This window comes from Takifugu flavidus, chromosome 1 (assembly GCF_003711565.1).
Source record: "Takifugu flavidus isolate HTHZ2018 chromosome 1, ASM371156v2, whole genome shotgun sequence".
In the NCBI taxonomy this organism is placed as follows: Eukaryota; Metazoa; Chordata; class Actinopteri; order Tetraodontiformes; family Tetraodontidae; genus Takifugu; species Takifugu flavidus.
Window position 1 is genome coordinate 13266676 of NC_079520.1, and position 16542 is coordinate 13283217.

Sequence of the window (16542 nt, forward strand, 5' to 3'; positions counted from 1 at the left end):
CAGTTTTTGGTAATTTGCCAAAAGTAGCCTACACATATTTAACATGTGCCACAAAAATGTATATAAATTCATATATTGCTTGTAGTCGACTTTATGAGTCATTGAAAAGTCTTATATAATGATTTTAAAGCAATAGTATTGCTTTCTGTGTGCATTAATCAGGGCTGTTTTAGCGTCTGGTTGGCTCCAGGCATGTCGGAGGATTTGTATATGGCTTCTGACAGAAAGAGGAAGAGACTGGATCTGGCATTACTGATGAATGAGGAACATTTTCCACAGATGACACTGGCCTGAAAAATAGAAAATTAACAGTCCTGCTTTCTTGCATGGAAATTTTTCGTGAGCCTGTAAAATCTAAAGCAGGGTTACGAAACCAGATTTAGTCAACGCCATGTTTTGTCGCAGTTACACCAAAAGTTTTTAAACTGTGTGAGAAGAATTATTGTTGTTATTACTATTATCGTTTCAATGCTATAGTAAGTATAGTAAGTAGATTTAGAATGTTTAATCAAAAAGAATGTATGAGTGTTTGACTCAAGTATTGTAGCTGTTATGTACCCAGCACTGGGAGGTATCATGTTCAAGGACACGAGGAAGTCGTAGAGATAGGAGGAGAAGGAATCATGAAGTTGTTTTGATACAAATCTTGTGTGAACCAAATAAAAGAGGAGAGCGAGCAGCAGACGGACAGAGTTGAGAGAGGAAGCTTGAACTGCTCGTCAGCTCTCCCTTGCAAGGCCTCCTGTTGTCTGTGTGGTTGATCTGAGTCTAGTAAACGAACAGCGCGGGTGACCAAACATCACCCTCACAACTGTAATATTTACTTACACTTGTGGCTTTAAGACAGTTATTCTGCTTAGTCTTCATAAAAATAACAAGGACTGTATAATATTAGGATTAAATAGAGTCAATAAGACAAAAATGGAACCTTTTTTTAATGACAGACTAAAGTAAATATTATTCATATGGTTGATAAAAGGTTTAATGGCCCCCTCTGATGATCACACGTTTGCTATATTGAGTCCTGTATTGAGTTCATGACATTAAATAAAGGACATTTCTGCTTCAGCTCATGTTTGTTTGCAGCTTGACTGGATGTCCGGGGTGACAAACAGAGACCTTCTTTCTGCACAGCGTGTAAATATCAAAACAACTCTAGTGACCTCAAATGAAGGGCAGATGCAGAGTGTGTCACCGTCCTCTTTTAAGTCTTCCTCTGATAAATTTCCAATTAACTTCAATTCCAGGAGCGAGTGAGGTTTCGGGAGTAAAGGTGCAAAGTCTGTTTCAATGCGGTTGTGACATCTTTGCCAGCCAGATGCTGCGTCTGCTGCTGAGATCACTAAAGAACTTCCACCCTGTTCTACGTGAGGAAGATTGTCAGAGAAGTGCAACACCAACATCTGTACTCCTGTCAAGATAACGTTTAAGCAGATGTAGCAGACAATGAGGCACTGTTGCTCTTTTGATGAATGCACAATATTAGGCCTGCTGATAAATTTGATAGTATTCTGCACTCATCTTCCACTGCTTCATCCATACAAAGAACAGCAGATAAAGAGAGAAATGCATAACACAGAGTGAGTACAGCAGCCCCGGCTAAAGCAGGAGCCATTATTATTATGAGGGGTGGAAAAGTGTCTCTCTGTCACCCTGGGCAGAATCCAGTCTGAACCATATCAGGGTGCTCCAGCTGTGACCGTGCAGTCTTATCTTTTCATGCCTGCGTAACAATTTCAACACTCTATGCTAGCCTCTATTCAATCTGGTTAAGGAACTCCTATGCGTGGTGTTGCTACTCATCCATTTCCCTCCTCAAAATAGAGGAACAAAAATAAATCGGAGGGTTCTTTAAGGCCACACATATACACATTTGCGATAGTGGCATGACCGCTTAGGTTGTTCTTGAATGCAGGGGAAGAGAGTTAAAGCTCTTTTTCCTGGCAGAGGCTGTGCTTTGCTGCAAACGTGGAAAGAAATGCTGTCCTTGGTCGAAGCGGGAGCAGTTTTGATATAAGAAAGGAGAACAAGGAGGTTCTTGATGAGTCACATTTAATTACCATACTAAGAGAAACCACAGGCTGCTGTGAATGCACCATAATAAGATTAAAGCATTGAGTTGACATACACATTAAATCTTTTTCTAAAAAAAAAAAAGTATCTTTTGTAATTTGGCCATTACAGTCAACACTCTGGAAATAAGTAATTTTTCATTATTGACATAAGGCCACAATTGACACAAAACAATCCAATTGTGAAGGAAAAGCATGATTTTTTTTATGCTTGTCAGAACAAAATATCTCGGGGTAATCACTTGAGGTCACTCAAAGAACTCCCTTTAATTCCTTTATTCATCATATTCAATAAAAACATGTGTGTGGCAGTGCTGCTACACCTGCTCAAAATAGAACGGAAATTAAGTGTTGAGTACTTTTACATTTTCCTTGTATGCTGTTTATGTAAAGCTACATGATCACCCTTTCACAGTCGTTGAAATGTCTGCATGCAATCCATTCTTAACGCCCTCTTATATTGTTCCATTTTCTTTCTGTGGCTGAATATTCGTGCCAGAAAAGACAATCCTTTAACAGAGAAACGGAGAATCTTTGTTCACAGTTTAATCTCACTTCTGCAGGGAACCTAAATTTTACTTAACCTCAGAACTTGCTGTAATCCCTGCTGTTAACTTCACTGTGTGACAGCAGCAGTGTATATATGCTACACACACAGCAGCTGTGATGCTACAGCAACAGGTCTGGCGAGGCAGCGTCTGCAATTATACAACTAATTATAGCATCATTTCAAGCTGTGGCTGAATTATTGCCTGCTGGGTTATCTATGTGTGAAAGTCATTTATATAAAGTAACACGTGTCAGAAAATGCAGTGGTGTGTGATTTGTAATCTGGGAAAAGCTGCTGATGTGGGAATGAGACATGATCAGACCTTATTTATGAACTTACGAGAGTTGCCATATCATTTTACCTTTGTGCTTTTAATCCACTTTGGGGTTTGGACAGAGAGCCAACGCGTCTCCTGAATAACAGTTTCATGACTGTGATTATTTATACCGCAAATATCTTAAATATCCACCCACTACCTAATGTTATAGTGCCCCCTTTTGGTGGGATTAAGTTACAACTGAAATCCTTCAGACAGCTGTGATGAAAATTGACTGGACAGATGCGCGTGTAAAACAAAACAACAAAAAACAAAACAAACGAACGACCCCCCCACACACACACAAACAATGTGTATTTTTAGTTTAACAGAGTGTGGTGTAGAAGGATCTGTCTGCAGTTCCTTACTTCTCCTGTTCTCTTCGGTGCAGCCAAGCACAATGTTTTGTCAGTCCCAGCAAACGCCAGTCGAACCTCTACGTCAGTGCATTCCATTAAAAATAAATAAATAAAAAACCCCAAACGTCTGTGGTCTCGGTTTATCCCGAAAGGTTTTATATTTCTCGGCCTGACTATCTGGCGCCGTTTGGTGCCATGCTTGTTTTCAGTGTGTCAGGATGAAAGACTCGTGAGAGGCAAAGGAAAATCAGGATTCCCCCCCCCCCCCCATATGCCTGCCCGTGTTTGGGGGTGTTCTGCAAAAGCTGGTTGTGCTTGGTAATTTACTTCTTTTTGTAAGCGCCTTCTATTTATGGACACAACAACATTTGAAGACCTTTAAGTGCTGCAGGGCATTCAAGAGGAGATTAGGCACACTGTACTGTACCAAGCTGCTAAAATGACAGATCAGATTTAGTATGGTCCTATCAATGGGTGATCAAATGGAATCCACGCACACCAAATGAAATATGCATGTAGAACTAGCAGGTCCTCTGAATCTCTGCACCAAACCTTATTGAAATTCCCGTCATTACATCTGAGATGCAACAAAGAAACGAAATGAGATGGGCAGCACAAATGTTTCAAAGACAAGAAAAGCCTTCCGTCACATTTCAGACTAATATTACAAAACACTGTGTTCAACACACACACACACACACACACCACACACACACACACACACACACACACACACACACACAAAAAGAACAAAAAAGACAATAGATGAGAATTTATTTATTTACAAATGTTCCTGACTCTGTTGAGTGTAGAATGTTTCCTCTTTCAGCAAAAAAAATCAAACAAGTGCTATTCAAGCGGATGGTTTTTAACAGATTTGGACAGATATCTGAATCACGTCTCCCCGCTAGACCCAAAAGGCACATAGACATGGTAACAATGGTAGATAAGCAGAATAAAATGATGTCGGAACAAGTCAAGATGATCCTGTAGGCTTTGTAAAATCTCTCATTTCTAGTTCTTGAGAAAGCGCTGAAAAAAATCTTAGAGACATTTTAGGAATTCAACTAGTTTTATGTCTTAAATGTACTAAAAAAAAACCCTGTTATGTGCAGAACCCTTTCACTTCTGCGTCTGTGGTACTTCATCTTTTATAAACACAATAAGCTGCATGCCACACGTGGACAAAAACACAAATATATTTTCCTCATCAACTTCAACAGAGTCGGTAATGGATTCAGGGGTTGTTGTCACAAGTAGTTTCTTCATCGATCTGCTGGAGTAGAGTCAGGTCACATCTCAGTGGGCGTGGCAGCTGAACCAGAGCAGACAGTAACGTTACGCTGGGAAAAACACGCCGTTGTCATGGCCTTGATCGAGTACTCACTTTTGAATCGCATGTAGCAGAGGTTACAGTAGAGTTGTTTATTTCGTATTCGGACCTCTGCCCCCGCCTCTGAGCCTCCAAGTTCAGCCTTACAGTCGAAACACTGGGGAAAATCAAGAAATATGTGCGTTTAAAACTGCCACTCGGTTAAAACTGGGCCATCTTTGAAGAAAGCGGGACGAGGAGAAACCTTGCGTGTGAAGAAAGTGTAAAGTTAAAGCATAAATGCCAAAGACTGTCAGGATGAATCACTGTTCAGGTGTTGGCGACCAAAGTTCCAGGAAGGATCGACTAGAAGAATGTTTCCAAAGGATAAAAGGGGAAGTAAGCAATGAAACAAAGTGAATGCTTCACAGGCTTCAGGTGTAGGTGCTGGAAAAGAAATCCTGCTTATCTAAGCGGAAAAAAGAGAACAGGAAGGTGATTCATCAGTTTAGTACTGAAAGGAAAACGTGTCCAAGGTGATCGGGTTTGAGAGTTTAAGAGAGGCGCCCTGATGGTCACGTTCCAGGGTCAGCGGGAGCACAGCTCTCACCTTAAAACAGCTCAAATGATAACAGAGCCCGAGGGACTCGATGATCATGGCGGCTCCTTTCCCCAGTGGGATGTCACAGAACGTACAGATTTTCTTGCCACTCACTGACCTGGATCACAGAATGCACAGCTGAGGATGAGCATCCGAAACACACGCCGCTCACATGTACGTGCTGTCACTGACTGATTCTGTCACAAGCAGCTTAAGCTGCTAAAACCTTTTGCTTTATGTACTGTAATAACAACTGGGAAAAGTGGATTTTTGTCCCAACAGGTATTGATTTCAAATTAGAGCCAATGATGTCCTCTGCAGCTCTGACATAAATGATATAAAGCTAGAGGACCAGGACACAAGCTTTAGAGAACACATAAAAACAACAAAATTATATAACCGAATTTTTAAAGATCAAAAATATTGGGATATGATATCAGTCTTAATCAGTCTGGTATATAAGTTTAATATAGGTCTCAGTTGTCAAACAGAAAATTATTATTATTTCAGCTTTTTCATATAAGCTATGCATCTCTGTAGTGTCAAAAGCCAATAAAGCCTTGGTTCATCCCTCAGAAGACCCCCAAAAAACAAACATTAGAGGCCACATGTGTGTAATTAAAGGGAGAGCCTGTTTAAAAAAAACATCAACCTGTGAAGAAGTGACTCATAAAATACCCATAATACATCAAAATTAGAAATAGAACACATGTTAACAAGTCAGGATCAACTGTTCTTTCACCCCATTCAAAGTTCCTCCTTTACAACCCCAAAACACCAGGATTAGTCTGAACACCACTGAGAGCTTGTTGGGGATGTTAAGCAAAGCAGCATATTTGGATTCTACCTGCTTCCTGCATTATTCCAGGGTTCGGCAGAGCGAGTGGGTGACAGAGGAGAAGGTAAGGGCGACTGCTTGGATGAAGGGAACGAGGGCATTCCTGCCCCTCCTCGGAGGTGGCCCACAGAGTACGACGAAAGCAAAGTAGAAGGCCGCTGGACCCCAGAACCACCGCTGGAAATTACATCGCTGCCAGAGAAGGCAGACGGCAGCGGGTTGTGGTTGGGGACAAAAGCGTTGCTTCTAGGTGTCCATGATGAACGCCAGGTGCTAGGGGCATCCAAGTTGTCAAGAGACTCACCTCTGTAAAGCCAAGGCCACACCCGGTTAATGGGTTAGTAGAGACATTTAAAACGTCCGGCTCTCAACTGTGCCAAGAACATAAACTTTAGAGAGCCAGACTAATAAATGTCGAGAAACAGGAAGCTAGCAGATATTTAGTCATTTAGCCAGCCACCACATCACACAGTAAAAGGGGGATGTTTACCTCCGCATGGGTAGCAAATTGGTCTCCCTGACGGTGCTGGAGGAGCCCTGACGGATCCAGCTGCTGTCCGTCAGCAGCGGGATCTTTTTTTTCATCTCGTTCAGGATCTGCTGCCGTTCCACGTTGGCTTGTGAGGGGGGCTGCTGACCCCTGCTGTCACCCACAGCTCTGCTGTTTGCTGAAGGCACAGAGTGACAATTAGGCTGGCAGACAAACGATTTCGGAAAGTGGAACAAAGAGCAGGACTGTGGGGGAAATGAAGAAGAGGGTGATTGGGAAAATGCACGTATTCATTGTCCTTGCTCTGATTGAAGGAAACAATCACTGTGTTAAACTGATGAGCCGTGTGCCCATTTACCAGGAAGGTAACTGCTTTCACGGCATTCTTTGATGGAAAATCACTGCCTGCACCTTTTGAGTTGCAATTTTTTTAGAATTGGCTGATTGAGTGATCAGTAGATGAAAATTAAGGACAGATTGAGAGAATTCCTGATTAGGCAGAGAGGCAGCAGTGACGGGGCCGAGCCCACCTCTCTCTAACGTTCTGATTCTGATAGAATCGAGGATGTATCTCCTCTTCAGATCCTGTTCTGATGCAGCCCTCTGACTCTGGGCCTGTGTGTTAGATCCACCCGGCAGTGGTCGTTCCCACCAGAGATGCTGCTGCACATTCACACCTACAGAATACAGCCCGCATATGTGCACAAAACAGTCCTTCACTCCTCTGTTTTAACGATATAAATAAATCGAGTAAGCCGAGAAGAGCTCACCTTTCCAAGGAGTTTTTTCGTCTTGGTCAAGCTGAGGAGTCGATTTGGATTTCATCCTGTCAATAAATAAAAAGAAACCTAATAAACTCTGCTGAAAACAGTTGATCACATAATATCAAACACTGAAGGGTCTGGTTGGAACTGCGCGGTTAATCCCAGCCTGCATTTGTTAAGGGAAATGTGTGGGAATTAAGATGAGGCTGGGATTTTGGGTTTCAAAGCCGTGCGTAATGCTGTATTGGCTGGCTATATGCATCCAGGCTGCAGTGACAAAGTGCTCTTGACTGTTAGAAAGTGGTCCTACTATTTGCAGCAGCTGTGTGTTTGTCAGACATCTTTGCAGTTTCTGTGCATATCAGGCGAGAACAAAGTGTGCTGCCAAGACACCTCCGGGCACAGATAATCACATAAAAAAGGTGAAAATGTGGAGAGGCTAAAGTGAGTGCAACATTTGTTGAGTCTCCTTATCTGACATCAATGAGGACTGTAATACAGAACAATTTGTTCATCAAAATTCTGATGGACTATTCTGATATTCCTTCGAAGACATTTTTGTTGTGATATAGCACAGCGGAAACTTTGGATGATATATTGATTAAATTAAGATGTCATTGCTAACAACAGAAATAATAACTGTATTATACATTTAGTAGAGTAGTACATTAGTACATTTCCAAAATAGGACAGACTGACCTGTCTGTGAAGGAAAGTGAAGATTGGGAGTTGGAAAAGCCGTAAGAGCTGCCATGCCTTGAAGAATGAGTTTTTGGTTAGAGTTGAAACCCAGAATACAGCACATGCAAACATATTAGTTGCCCTTGTGTTAATGCACAATGAAGCTGTTAAACATGTCACAGGTGCACGTTTGATAGTGCACCTGCTGCAGGGTGGAGAAAACATAGAGCCCTAACTGTTCTGTTCTGATATTCAATGAAGGAAACTTGGATTTATAACTGGGATATAAGATTTGACTGATGCTGCGACAGGAGGACAGCAGAGCGATCGTCTCTACTGACCACTGCTGCTGCTGTTGGGCCGCTCGCTCCCGCTCTCTGCGCAGCTGCTCTGCTGCTTCCTGGCGCCTCCTCTCATCCTCCCTCTCCTGCGCTCTCCTCTTCTGCCAAAGGAGCTCTTCTTCCTCCAGCCTCCTCCTCTCCTCTTCCTCCTTCCTTCTCCTCTCCGCCTGCAACTGCTGCCGCTCTCGCTCCTCCTCTTCCTCCTTCCTTCTCCTCTCTGCCTGCAGCCGCTGCCGCTCTCGCTCCTCCTCTTCCTCCTTCCTTCTCCTCTCCGCCTGCAGCCTTTGCTGCTCCCTCTCCTCCTCTTCCCTCCTTCTCCTCTCCGCCTGCAGCCTTTGCTGCTCCCTCTCCTCCTCTTCCCTCCTTCTCCTCTCTGCCTGCCATTGCTGCTCCTGCTCCTCCTTCCTCTTTCTCTCCTCCTCCTCCCAAGGGTGAGAGGTGGCTTGTTTGAGAGGAGAGAGGGGGGCCCGTGGGCTGATGCTGACTGGTGACTGACTGTTCACCGCCAGTGTTCTGGGCTGCTGGACAGAAAGAAGAACAAATAGGTGGAAACACAGTTGGTGATATTAAGTAATAACAGTTATTATTAACCCAAAGAGGAACTGCAGCAAAAGGGGAGAATGTTTTGTCACCAAACTTCCAGCAATTAGGCAAAATTGTATCACCTTCTATAAATAAAACATGTCAACCCATTGTTGTTGTCACTTTTGTGGGATTAAATTTCCACAGAGTTATCCCAATCTGTGAACCAACTGGAATAGTTTGAATTTTGACATGATTAAATGGCAACTTACTGTCACTATTGCTATATAAATTGATTATTAAGCCATAAAAAACCTTCTTTTTACCTGTTGTTGCTCTGTGTTCTTTGCAATCTCCTGTTGAGCCTTCAGCCACTCTGCCTGTAGTTTCTCCTGGTCACGCTTATATTTCTCCTGGTAAAAAATAAAGCGAGGTAAAGGTTCATTTGTCACTGAAATAGAATATGTGCCTGATTGCTGTCTTTCTCCTCTCTTACAAACAAACTGTAAAATAATTTAAAAACATTGAGAAAGACAAAATGACCCCAGGAAATGTTTCCAACTGTACCTCTGTGATTTCTAAGCATCCAAAGAGGTGATAAACTAACCAATCCTGCTCGGGGCTGGAAAACTCCACAGGACATCATAAAATCAGGCCGGGTATTCGACAGGGACTAAAACTGGAGGAGGAACAAGCCTGTGCAGCTGCAACAGCGAGCTGTTTGACACATTTGATCTCCTTCAAGAAATAGGCCTTTTTGGTATGAATTTATCTTTTACTCTCCTTGTCTGCTACATATTTTTTTCTCATTTGTCTCTGACAAAGCTCTTCTCTCACATATTATGAGTTATCGTCCACTCTTCCACTTTGATAACATAATCACACCGAGCCAACTGTTTGTCAGAGCTCTTAAACGCAACAGTCTGAGTATTTCAACTCCTCAGTCACAGAGGAGATATTCACAGTTTTACTAAAACAGTCTGAGACCAGCGTTGATTTAGTTTAACGGTCATTTATTTGATGTGGGCTAATTAAACTATGGGCATCATCATGTCTGATTAATCTAAGGCAATGTGCAATAAATCTTCTATCCAGTGTAACTAAGTTACATTTTTTAGTTTGAACCGGTATAATTTAGCGGTACTCCACTACAAAATATTGCAAAACTAAGCATCTGTGCCTTTATTCACCTGTAGGAGGCGCTCCTGCTCCTTCTGCCATTTCTCTTGTCTTCTTCGCTCCTCTTCTGGGTCCCAGGACCAGCGGCTGGCAGGTGGAACGATGGGAGGCACGAGTATCTGCAGATGGAGGATATGGAAAAACCGCATAATCGCACAAAATTCCAGTTTAATGGAATGTCCCAGAGTGGGATTTGTGACACCATCAAAGTAGTTGGCACATCTGATCTATGGTTACAATGTTAGGCCCTTTAAAAAGGACATTTAGTTTAATGCAAGACGCATTGTGAATGGCTGGAATAAGAGAGATAAGTCCATTTTCTGATTTACAACTTTATATTTACATAAACAAAAAAATAAAGACAACACAGAAAAAAGTGCTAACTTATTACTCACATCTGGCATCACTGCCTCTGGGCCACCTTGGAAAGAAAAAAATGTGGTCCAGTTAATTTTTATGGCATTCAGAGGCAGAGCTTTAGCTTGATGTTGATGTCACAATCGCATCAAATGGCAACACAATGTTGACAGGCTTATTGGATTTTCAAATAGATTACTTGGTATGAAAATGACATTTAAAAGCATCAGTAATTGATCATTTCAAGCACCTCTGAGCTGCAAAGATCAAATTTGAACCCATTAAGACTTTATGGATAGATTTCCTCAATGCAACATTAGCCACTCGCTTACGTTTCTAAATGTCAGCCCTGGACGGGAAAACCAATAAGCCGATCGCGAGAACACACACGAACGCACACACATTTCAGCAGCATGCATGTGGAGAGCAATGCAGTAAGAGTGAAAAGGGTAAAGGGTCAGAATCACATGCACCATAAACAACAGGAAAGCTTTTAATGCCATGCTTGGCAAAAGTGTTGCTGGATTAAAGCCAAACAGAGAAAAAACACACAAACTCAACCATCTACTATCTGAACCTGATTCAGATACAGTAGATTCAGTACACTACCGCACGGCCTCACATGCTGAGTGTCTCTTTTAAGGAGATAAAAATATGACTAAACACAAGCAGGTGGTTGGTTTATGTCAAGGTTTATCAAGAGAAAACCAGCATGTTTGAGTTGCAGTGAGTAACACTAAAGGTGAGGACATCACAGCAGCCTGACCCTGTTTACCACAGAGGAAGACCAGAGCACTGACACTGGACCCTGAGCCACCTGAAGGAGGGAGGGGGCACAGCACAAGGATTAAGCTTGGACACCAAAGGAGAAGCCCCCAAAACGGCACCATGGAAGAATATTATCCATAGCAGCTCATTGGCGATTGATGCACGACGCTGCGATTATGAAGAAACATGCAGCCAAAAGTCTCTTGGAGACCAAAGCGCAGAGAAGCCAGCCACCAGACGACGCTGAGGTCGTCCATGAAGAGACAGCCAGCCTTGAAGCGATCAACGCTGATGTACGTGTTTGATTTTGTTACCTTTTTCAAAAAACTCTGACCGCCGTTTTAAGTTTTTCAGAGATATGGATTCTGACTCTACGTGAAAGACGGAAAACAGATTTCAGCGAGCCACATTAAAATCTAATAAAAATTACAAACACATATTCCAAAAGGAAACAGTTTTTCTTATATTATAGAGCGGAAAAGGTTCTAAATATGAACAGCATTAGAGCAGTGATTGCAAAGAACCACATAACAACCCTCAATTTTAACCTTGAGGGTTGTTATGTGGTTCTTTTGTGGTTCTATTTTGGTGGTATTTTTTTAAACAGTCCAGACACAGTTCTGGAGACCATTTTCACAGCCTTTCTGATTGTGCGCTCTGCTCTTTACCTTTGTTCCTCATGTTGAGCGGCTCCTCACAGAATCCTCCATTAACACCACTTGATGCCACATCCTGCGGGGGGACAAAGGCCGGAGTGTGTTCATTTGAGAAGCACAACCCGCTCAAACACCTGCATTCCCTTGAAGTGATTGCGTCTCACTTACGATGACCGTGCGGGTGGGGGGCTCTCTGGGCGCCTGTGTATCCGTGGACACTCGCGAGGTGAAATCCAGGCTGGCGTTGACAGAGCTCTTTTCTGAGGAACCTAGAAGTATCGGATGATCCGTACTGGTCAGATTGATGGTCTTATGGCTTTTAAATGGCAGGGAAGGCTGAGCTCTGTCCCAGTCTGCATGCAGACAATGCAAGGGCAGAAAATAATGACGTGTTTGCAAATGAAACCATGTTTTCTGTACCCGTATGTACATGTGAAACTGCCTTTGATGATGAATAACAACCAAAGAACAGCTCTTTTCTATGAAGGACACTACAAAGCAGGGGATAAGGTTGCTGTTCTAGTGTTATTGCAGAGCACAGAGGGAGACAGAGAACCCACCTTCCCCAACCACGCAGCCTCCTAAACCCACACAGTGTTTCTAACAGGCTCACGATCACTGGCACGATTGACTGTTTCAACAAATTCTGTGCGTTAGTTCTAGTGAGCTACTCTGGGCGGGTTATTATTTCTGTAAGGTGACACTGACACAGTTTGAATCAGTAAGCCTGTTATACTACCACCGTGAAAACAGCACACTCAGAGGACCATGAACCCCAGCAGGATTGGGTTAGTTCTCCACAAGGAAAACACAGCACAGACACTGGAATGCTGATGAGAGAGGAAGACAGGGGGAGAATTACCAGAAAAAGAATGGTGGAAAAAGAGAATGCAGAAAATGGGAGTAAGAAAAACGTACGGGGGGGAAACAATAACAACAATCCATCATGGATAAGTCAACAATCAGAAAAACAAGGTCCTTTAAGTGCTGTCATGAGCTCATCCACGGATGGTTTCACAATCATTTACGAACCAATTTAAAGTGTCAGAACTGTTTAGCAAGACAAGCAGAATAAGTAATGCTGTCAGTCAAGTAATTCAACCTGTGTGAGACCGATCTCACGCATGTGCACACACGCGCACACACACACCCATATATTGTTCGAACGACTTACTGTCTTTTCCATGTCTGCGTATGTCCATGACCAGGCTGCCCTCCTGCAGGGCCTCCTCCATGCGAGATTTCCAGCCTGTGTAGCTCATTTCTGCCACCTGGTGCCTGTTCACCGTCAGCACTTCATCCCCGGCCTGAAGCTGGCACATTTCTGCCTGGCTGCCTGTCCCCGCAGGAGACGCCCCAGCAGAGACGCAGGTCAGAGGCAAAACAAGCACTCATTTCTCCTATTAAAGAGGTGACTATGATCTACACCAAGCCAGTGCATGCTTTTAATTTATAGACCTGATATTTATCCAGCATCTGGGTGTAATTACAATTATTTTAGATATATGATGTATGTTGCTATATAAACCACACACAGGCACATGAGTAGGTTAAAATGGGAAAAATGGGCAGATCTGACCCATATAAATGCTGCCCTACATAGTTCTGGCATCAAGACTGCAATGGACTCGAAACCCTGCTGACAGCAGTGCCTGGATGACTGAGCGCTTGTTTCCAGCGCTGAGACTGTACTGTATCTGTGAAATCACCCATCTGATTTGGTGAGAATGAGATCTGACCTGTTTTTCCCACTAGAATTACAGACTGGGAATGTGAATATGAATTGGTATTTTGGCTGAGAAGCACATGTTAAAGTGAGGGGCCGAACAAAGCTAGACACATTCAAAGACGCTCCCTAATTGGAAGGTGTTTCCCTTGGCTATGTCTGAGTATACCTGGTTGGACGGACATGACACGAGCACCAGTTGAATCCCAGACTGCCTGGAAACCAAAGTCTCTGCTGCTGTTGGGCTTCTGGTTCAGGCTGATCCTCATTTCACAGTGGCTTTCCTGAACGTCACAAATCACAGAGAGGAAGTGAAGATGAACAGTTTTTGATGACAAGATCTGGTACCTACTCCTGCTTTCATCTGGAGACTAGAGCCTGTATTATTTAGTTTGAATATTTTTGCTATTCTTGCTATTTTTGTAGTTTGACAGTAAAAAAATGTTCAGATGAGAAAACCTGTGAAAGATATATGTTAAACACATTTGATTTCTTGCTAAAAATGCATTCTGTGATGATTTGATCAAATTAATAAGTGTCTAAAATATTCGTCCATACTTTGACACTTTCACTGACTGGAGCAGAGCTGACAAGAGCTTCATCTTTGACAGGTGGAAGGACAGTGGACACGCTGGTGCTGGTCACGGTGGTCCTGTCTTTTTCAACCTCCTCCTCCTCCTCCTCCTCATTACTGCTGTGGGCTGAGCTGGAGTCAGCCTCGTCCTCAGAGGTCATGAACTGCTGATAGCGACTCGGTGCTGCCGACTTCTTTGAACCATCACCATTGACGCGGCTCTGAGGGTCATCCACCTGTCCAGTTGAGAGAGGGTCAACAAATACGCCTTACAATAGGGATGGTATCAGAAAGAGCTCTAACAAAATGTTTCCTGCTTATATATGGGCAGAAAATAGATTATTAGCTGATAAATTCATGACCATCTGTATTAATGGTTATAAAATGTGCTGACAGTCCTCATGCTTTTCTTAAATTTACCGTCACAGTAATGCATGACCGGCTGTAAATTGTGGCCCTGGTACTTCAGTTAGCATGATAAAAACACAAGCTTCATCCATTATTCACATGAACAGACTCTTGGGTTACACTAATCTCACAGTGTACATTAAAACACAACATTACACTTGATGAATTGCTTTCTTGAGACCTCTACAGATACCTCTGAACCTCCCGATGTTCCAATAATGTAGTTGCAGAATGATCTAGTACTCACTGTAAAGGCTCGGGGAAGTGAGGTGATGCGGGACGTCTGGGCCCCAAAAGGCCTTGGCGCTACAACTGAGGTTAGACGTGCACTGTCCGATCTCTGGTAGCTCCTGGGGAGGGAGGCAGAAACCCGAGACAACGCGGGAGGGTTGGATTCCATTGAGCTGGGCTGTGGTTGGTATTTAGTCTGAGCACCAGAGGAAGGGATCTCCACCTCAGCCTTTGTGCGCAACAATGGTCGGGTTGGTTCGCGCACCTTTTGCACTGAGCTAAAGGAGGATGCAGCAGTTGTGGTTTTCTCTGTTTTGGCTGTGTCACTGTATGATGGGCCCAAACTGCTCCGCAATGGTGCTACTGCAGTGGACTGGGAACTGTGGAAAGAGCTGTGCCTGGTGGAAGTAGTGGTGCTCTGGACTTGGTCTCTGCCGGCAGGACCGTCCACAATGTCCACTTCCCGTGAGGTGGGAGGGGACGCAGCCCTGCCTGTGGCTGTGGAGGCAGTGGGGGGTTCGTCCTGTTTCAGGGACCGATCGTGGGTGTCATAGGAATAGTAAGGACTGTCGATAGTTTGACTCCTGGCAGGAAATTTTCGAGGCTGAGGGGAGACAACAGACTTGTCAAAAACGTCCTCCTCCAGGTAAGACAGAGAAGTGAGACGGCCTTTAGTTTCTCTGTGGATCAGAGGAGGGTTAAAGCTGAATTAGAGAGAGTCGAACCATTCATTCCAGGAAGATGTTAGGAGGAGAAAGAGAGAGAGAAGGAGCTATGATTGGATTACAGTGAGTAAACACCTTTATCAAAAGTCTCCTGCACTGAATATGTTGCTAAATTCTTGTGCACATCTATTTTATTACAAGATAAGAGCATATAAAAGGGGTAAACACAGAGGACAACACCATAAAAAAAGAGCCATCGAAAATAACAAATGATTTACCTCTCGTCTTGCATCTCCCTGAAGGTCTTTGACCTTCTGCTGTAATTGTCGCTGGATGTGATTTGCTCTATCTTCTCCCGTTCTTCTTTCTTCTTCACTATATCTGAATTAACACTCCTGCGCCGGTTCTTCCACTTGCTCAGGTCCTGCAGCAAAAGTGAGCCCAGACCAGTTTAGGCACCAACTTCATAACAGATTTATTCAGATCCTACTGGTTTTGTGTGTGGACAACCTGTCCAGTGAAGGAGAGAAAGGCTACATTTGAAGGTGTTCTATTTGTGTGCTTTAGGCTCCTCCCGGCTCACCTCCCCCGTGTATTGGGGACTATGTGACCTAAATCCTGCTTTATAGCTATTATTTTGCCATGGCACGAGCAAGACTAATGTAGAAGCTAATGTACATGTGGTTAGCATTTTGTCCACATTAATGTTTCCAAAAACACGGAGGGCAAGTATGAATTAATCTCAGGTGCTTTACAGTGAGGCAAAAAATACCTGAAAATATTTGCCAAAAATATCTCCAGTGAGAGGTCTTACGCCTTTTCATTTTGCTTTATACTTTCTGTTTGAGGCCTGTTAGCTGTTATACATCATAGGCAATCATACACATATAATTCCTGAAACAAACCCAGTGTTGTGGGATTGAAAACGGTGTGACTTCCACCACTGCAAAAGTTACTGTCGCAGCTCCTTCCACACACTGTTATCACACACCACACCAACAAACCACTTTCTCTCCCGATCAGTGCAGGGGCTCGTCTCTCAATTAGGAAGAAAAAGCTGCGCACTCAGCTGCGTCAGAGTGAGCAACTCTTTTTCATTATTTCCCTATTATAATCATATACCGGTACTCAC

The 16542-nt window shown here is 43.4% G+C and overlaps 1 protein-coding gene across 30 annotated transcripts in view; it reads right to left on the minus strand.

The window, feature by feature from the left end:
• Positions 1-4059: 4059 nt before the first annotated feature.
• Positions 4060-16542, minus strand: part of LOC130537601 (LIM domain only protein 7-like) — a 39215-nt gene continuing 26732 nt past the window's right edge. For 9 of the 30 annotated variants that reach the window (XM_057054516.1, XM_057054531.1, XM_057054630.1 and 6 more), the window contains 20 exons: positions 15689-15834; positions 14762-15425; positions 14091-14342; positions 13702-13816; positions 12981-13142; positions 11975-12159; positions 11819-11882; positions 11465-11521; positions 10421-10446; positions 10037-10144; positions 9173-9259; positions 8325-8845; positions 8002-8058; positions 7309-7364; positions 7069-7215; positions 6539-6716; positions 6058-6354; positions 5220-5328; positions 4685-4787; positions 4060-4612 (listed from right to left, as the gene is read on the minus strand). In XM_057054516.1, coding sequence (XP_056910496.1) covers positions 4590-4612; positions 4685-4787; positions 5220-5328; positions 6058-6354; positions 6539-6716; positions 7069-7215; positions 7309-7364; positions 8002-8058; positions 8325-8845; positions 9173-9259; positions 10037-10144; positions 10421-10446; positions 11465-11521; positions 11819-11882; positions 11975-12159; positions 12981-13142; positions 13702-13816; positions 14091-14342; positions 14762-15425; positions 15689-15834 — 3357 coding nt within the window. In that variant the 3' untranslated portion in view covers positions 4060-4589. The remainder of the gene's footprint in view (positions 4613-4684; positions 4788-5219; positions 5329-6057; positions 6355-6538; positions 6717-7068; positions 7216-7308; positions 7365-8001; positions 8059-8324; positions 8846-9172; positions 9260-10036; positions 10145-10420; positions 10447-11464; positions 11522-11818; positions 11883-11974; positions 12160-12980; positions 13143-13701; positions 13817-14090; positions 14343-14761; positions 15426-15688; positions 15835-16542) is intronic. The other 21 variants (XM_057054522.1, XM_057054634.1, XM_057054611.1 and 18 more) reach the window with 20 other exon arrangements.